At 35.2% G+C, this 6,644-nt stretch overlaps 1 protein-coding gene across 12 annotated transcripts in view; it reads right to left on the minus strand.

The window, feature by feature from the left end:
- The window catches only part of agap1 (ArfGAP with GTPase domain, ankyrin repeat and PH domain 1), a 351,020-nt gene that overhangs the window by 60,517 nt on the left and 283,859 nt on the right, over window positions 1–6,644 (minus strand). For all 12 annotated transcript variants that reach the window (XR_015493378.1, XR_015493377.1, XR_015493379.1 and 9 more), the window contains one exon: window positions 326–487. Coding sequence is in view for 8 of the 12 variants with exons in the window: in XM_087256868.1 (XP_087112994.1) it covers window positions 326–487 (162 nt within the window). In the remaining 4 variants the exon portion in view is untranslated. The remainder of the gene's footprint in view (window positions 1–325; window positions 488–6,644) is intronic.

Consider the following 6,644-nt stretch of genomic DNA (forward strand, 5'->3'; position numbering starts at 1 on the left):
AATAGATTGATGATAAATTTGTTTATATATACATACAGTGTGTAAAATACGCAATGATCAGTTTTTTTCCTGCTAAAGATATTTCTAATGGAGCTGTTGACATGAAATTGCTCAAAAATTTTGGTCAAACAGCAAACAATTCAAAAGCTCATCCAACGTTACTGGAGAAATTGTAACTTAATTTTAAACCAAAGTATTAGAGTTGTTCTAGACAAAAGGGTTTAATGTACAGAATGAGACATTATCAGTAAAGATCTGACCAGGAAGGGGAGAAAGAGAAGCTGACAGAGGAGCGAGGCCAGAGTGGGACAGATGCAGTACGTACCTTCAGCAGTTCCAGAGAATCCGTCCACCTTAAAGTTACTGGTGCTCTTCTTTCTTCTGTGTTTTTTACGGTTGGCGTGAGGTGATGGGGGAGGGTCCATCTTTGGACTGGTGGTACTGGATATGCTGGGACTGGAGCACACAGAATCTCCCAAACCGGTATCTGCACAAACAGAGAAAGACTGATATGAGTTCAGCCCTACTTTACTGAACATGTATAAAGTATTCTGTTGTGTCGTGGTGGTCATTATAAACCAAATTCTTAAATTCTCACTTCATGTAAAAATACTTTTTTATTTCATAAAGTTTATGCTTATTTGTCTTATTTAAAAATAGATTTACAGTAAAACAAAGATAAAAAATGAAGTTAGCTCAAACAGTTTTAGATATAGTAAGTGTAGTAAATAGATAGTAAAAAAAAAAAAAACGTCACCTTTGTAAGTGCGTGTGCTCTATCTGTGGTGTCTGTGTTGTGATCACGTGGGGTCATTACCTAATGGCCGTCAGCTCTTCTAATCAGCCGCTTCAGCTGTGCTTAATTTCAGCTGCACCAATTCTTTGCTTTGTTGTCATTTCGTTATTGTTTGTTAATAGTGTCTCTGTGCATTAAGCTGCGGTCACACTGGGCTTTTGCTCCCATAGACTTCCATTCATACGCACGCGAATGCATCAGACCAGAAACGCAGGGTCATGCGTCAAAAATCAAGCTTGGTGAACTCTGGCCTGCGAAATCGCATCACTTTACTGCATGAGACCAATCGAGGATCAAAACATGACATCTCTGGACAGAAATTTAAAACATGGAGCAATCGCTTGCTTTTTAAATGTCTAATCATCTTGTTTAATCCCGCCCCTTTTCGCAGCGCCACACTACAGAATACACATAAACTCTAGTGTGACCACAGCTTCAGTGTTATGTTGGACATATCTGAGCCATTCTACCTGAAACTTATTTTGACTCACGTCCTGCTTCGGTGTTTGGGTCGCTTGTTATTTATTTTGGACTATTTTGCACCTTCTGATCTATGACCTTTGGTCATTATAAAGACACTTGCATTTGGATTCATATTTGTTTATCTTTCTTCAATTTTAGAGTGACAGAAACACTACAAAACTGAATAAATATAAGTTGATTTTTATAAAAACAAAACTTGAGGAGTTGAGTAATTTCCTTTTGTTTTATTTTGATTTAATGACAGTTCATAAGGCTCCTGTCAGATTAATATTGAATGCATGAATCTAATATAACAACTAGCATAAAGTTCACCAAATTATTTACATTAACCTAACAGACTGTGTATATACATATACATACACACAGACTGTGTCTATAGAGTGTATGTGTATATATCAGCAGCAGATAAGAAGGAATGGCGGAAGAACGTAGTTCCTCATACAAAATGGTTTTTAGACACTCGTGTTTGTTTTTTTTTACTATACATGATTATGCCATTAAGCTGTTATAGAAATGCAATATTACACTCGTAGCAGTGCGATCTGGTTGTATATCGCCACTGGTGGGACACTAAGGTGCACTAAGGCGCCTCCCACCGATATACAGCCATATCACACTGCTACTCATCTGATATTGCTCATATATATATATATATATATATATATATATATACAAATTACAAGACACCGTACATCCGATGTCTCTTCAGTATCTGGTTGCTCGCTATATCTATACTCACTCCACCATCTCCAACTCCTCCTAGCTCATTCCTAATATCCGTTCGTAACAGTAGCCAAGAATATGGCCTCATGTCTCTAACATTTACATTAACAATCTAAATAGTTTATGAACACTGTTGAGTCAATGCTGTTGACTTGCAGCTGCTCCCTGCTCTGTCCATGCATACCTACAAGTAGGGGTAGCGTGCAGCTTTGCCCAGAACAAAACCATCCCGCCAACACTAACTACATGCTCAATATATATTTATGTACATTTGACAAAAGGGATTCTGACTGAATTGCATGTGGCATGCACAATTTAGGTATCGGTCTAAATCGAAATATTCATCCACGTATTTTCAATCACATTTTGGGATTTCACATGAAACAATGGATGCAAATGGCAAGATGAACATAAAATCTTAAACTTGACTCAAAGGTGAAACCTTTTATATATTATGCAACAAAAATCGGTAAATAAACAATTATTGGATAGATTTATGGAGGAAAAAACAAGACCTTCCTACAACAGACCATTTGATTAGATAACTTTACTAAACAGCAGACTGATCTAAAATGCTTTTTATAAGTCATATTGAAAGTATGTCATCAAAATAATTTGTAAATTACTTCGAAAAAGGTTGCATTAACAAACACCAGTCATCTGTCTGTAAAAGTAAGCCAATGTGACTGTTTTTACTGGATGTTTTGTCAAACTGAAACAAGTTATCTGTACCAGCTTCCCAGGAAGTGACAAAGAAATTAATTTTGCTCTCTTGAAGGTATGCAAATTGTGATTTATTAAGTAATTATACATAAAATTGTCCATTTCTTTTATTTGTTTTTCCAAAAATAATATGTTCTTTGTATCTCCCACTAGTAATATTGTCATTCACGCATGTTTCTTTATCAGTCTAAAATGTCAATAACTTACATCAATAGTGAGCTAAATGGATTGACGCACAAATAATACCGCAGAATATCTACCGCTAGACATTTAACATTGTTGCTAAGATTTATAGTGCCTGACCCTACAGTGGTGTCTTCTCTGGTTTAAATGATTGAGCGTCCGCATTTGTGTGAGGCCAGTTCTGACTGGCGTTTGGCTGGATACTGTGGCTCAGGCTATCAGAAGGCTGCTTCACTTTTCATAAGCACCACTGACAGCTGTGACTAGCGGCAGAATAAAATAACATTCAGTTCACATCAATATCAGGCCGGGTGAAAGCGCTGATGTGGGGAGGGTCCGGGGGGGATGTTCGAGCTGGCACTGAGCATGCTCATCAGCGCGCAGCCCCAAGGACGGCTGTAACTTATTTTACAATCGTTTAGTCTCAGCTCAAGTGGAAAACGTGACAACTTATCTCTGCTGACAAGATGCCATCCCAAAGTGAACAATTAACCACCTCTTTCTAACAGCCCCTTTGTCTCACACACACCTCGGCGTCAAATAAACCTTCTTTGTCTCCCTCATATTCTCTTTCCCTGTCTTCTCAAGCTCAGTGCTTTCTCTAAAAGTCATTTATTAGTCTGGTATAATTCCAGCAGACACTCAATCACAGCCCAACTGCTTGTGGAATTTGTTGGAGGAAATATACAGTTTTTTTCAAAGGACAGAAAGGAAAACAAACCATACAACTGTGATACAATTATCCACTTCAAGGGAAAGGTTAAATATCTGTCAGCTTTTATAAAACAACTACATAAATTACAACACATTTGTGAGTAATACTTGGCTTGGTAAAGCTCATTGCTAGGATGTTGTGGGTACTGGCGTATTTGGTCTGGATTCCTTAAACGGTCCATCCAGAATTTAGCAAAAAATAAATAAAAATCTGATTTTTGTGACTAAAATTAAGTCAGAATTATTAGCCCCCCCGAAATATTAGCCCCCTGTTCATTATTGTTGTGTTTATTCTAAACATAATAGTTATGATAACTTATTTCTAATAACTGGTTTATTTTATCTTTGCCATGATGACAGTAAACACTATTTTTCAAGACACTTCTATGAAGCTTAAAGTGACATTTAAAGGCTTAACTAGGTTAATTAGGTTAACTAGGTAGGTTAGTGTAATTAGGCAAGTTATTGTATAACGATGGTTTGTTCTGTAGACTATCGGAAAAAAATAGCTAAAAGGGGCTAATAATTTTGACCTTAAAATGGTGTTTAAAAATTAAATACGGCTTTTATTCTAGCCGAAATAAAACAAATAAGACATTCTCCGGAATTAAAAATATTATCAGACATACTGTAAAGATTTCCTTGCTCTGTTAAACATAATTTGGGAAATATTTAAAAAAAAAAAACAACAAAAAACAAAGAGGGGCTAATAATTCTGACTTCAACTGTATTTTATTGTGTTTTGTTAAAATTTGCAGCATTTCTTAAGTTGTTTTGCTGTGGGAAATATGCAAAAATCTTAATTCTTAATAAAAAAAATTACTCCAAGAACTATTGATCTCTGTTATTTATAAGAAGTAAACACTAAGAGAAACAGAAAAAACTTAAGTGACCTTAATCGATTTGTAAGGTCTGCTTTATCATATCTGATACATAAAGCGCTCTCGAAGATCAAAATTAAACAAAACTTTGTTGAAAATCATTAATAGAATTAGAAAAATCATGCTAACATAAATTTATTAGTTAATGGGGTATTTATTTGTGCAATCAGAAGATCTAATTCATTGAATTCTTTTACTCACCACAATTAAAATAAAAGAGCTTTCATCATAAAATGTAAGCATTTACTGTAATTGCCAGATTAGTGGGAAATTCAGAGCAGTAAATTAAATTTAAATGCATTTTAGTCGTCTGATATATTACAATGAAAATATAACTCCTTTACATCCATATAAAGTTCACTAAATTTCAATAATTACCCAATTTGAAGCCCAAAGTAAAACTGAGCTGTTTTTGTTCTGTATTCTTACTATCAATCAGACGAGCCACTAAATGCCTGATGCATAAAATATATGAAAATAATAAATAATCAGAACTGAAATGATGCCATCCAGAGTGTGTATAGAGCTCAAACAAGCTTTGGCTGAATGTGTGTTGCAATAACATTCAGGTCACACACTGAATGAGAATCGTTGTGTCAATGACAAAATTGCAAATTGTATACGTGACACTGCCTCGAATCACTATAATCTTCTATGTGAAGCTGCTTTGACATAATCTACATTGTAAAAGCGCTATAGAAATAAAGGTGAATTGAATTGAATATTATAATGTTTTCTAATGTAAAAACGAATGATGCTCTGTGGTGCGGTGGTAATTTGAATAGTGTCCTAGCTAACCAAAATATGTGGGAAATCTGTAGCAAAAGCTACGGTAAGTGCCACAGAATTGTGACGTTTGCTTGATTTTGTGTTAAATTTAGCAAAAGACCAGTTTCACATTTCCGGGTTTGTCAGTAGCGGAAGTCGTCATGGATGGGTAAACTTCAGAGTGCAGTGAACGGGAGAGTACAACAAATCATTTTTTTATAACCCTTTATGCTAAAATAATAAAAGAAAAACTCCACAATGGTGTTATCAAGACTTCCAGAAAAAGGGGGAAATAGTGAATAGTGTGAGACTGATGACAGCAACCAGAGGAGAGAATGACGTCAAATTTGCTCTCAGTTCCATAAAAGCTGCATCAGTAACACCTCGCATAATTTGACACAAAGATGATAATACATTCATAAATGCATATAAATGTTCATACATTTTTTTTAGAATTAAAACTCTTGAAATTTACTCCTGCCTTTATTTTGTACATAAACTCAGACCATAAAAAGGTACACACCCCAAATTGTAAATGCTACCTTAAAAAATACTCAAGTACTCACTAAACCTGCTAAACAATAATATCTATACACTCTTTACAAAAAGTTCTTAGAAAGTTCATCAATGGTTCTACAAAGGACATTTAACATCAATGGAAACTTTCAATGCAAAATGGTTATTTAGTGAAAAAAAGATTATTAAGATATGATTTACATTTTTGAAAGGCTTCAAAATAATAATAATAATAATAATAATAATAATAATAATAATAATAACTGTGATTTTAAAACTGCTCACTGAAACGTTTTTTGAGAAATCAAAAATCCTGAAAAAAAATTATATAGCACTGCTATACCTCTACTTTTAAGTGTAAATTTGCAAAAAAATAAGAAAGAATCATGAACACACATACATCCAGAAACTGATGCCTCATTCAGCGTAAACACTGCCCATTCACTTTGAATCGGTGACGTTAGGCGTTGCCAAACTGCATTGTGGATCCGTCTCAGAAGTTGGGACTTTCTCAACTTTAAGCGCCGACGGAGACGTCAGCCAATCAGATTGCTATTTGCAAATACACCAGCTCAGACAGTAGGCGATTGCTGACTAATTTCATTGGCTGACGCTGATATGACGATTGCGTCAGCTCCAACTTCAAACACGCTCTCTGTCAAGCGTTGATGCTAAAGCCCCGCGTGAATCGGGCATGAAAAATGGTTTTCTTCAGCTGTTGCTAAGCCATTACTAGCTTAACCACATTGCCTTCTACATGATTGCTTATCGACCAAAGTTATAAGATCCCCAGAGCAATCAAGAAAATAAAAAAGTAAAGACCAAGACAACTAAAAAAACTAAATGAGTGAAAGAAA

This window comes from Danio rerio, chromosome 6, assembly GCF_052040795.2.
Source record: "Danio rerio strain M-AB ecotype USA chromosome 6, GRCz13ab, whole genome shotgun sequence".
Classification (NCBI taxonomy): Eukaryota; Metazoa; Chordata; class Actinopteri; order Cypriniformes; family Danionidae; genus Danio; species Danio rerio.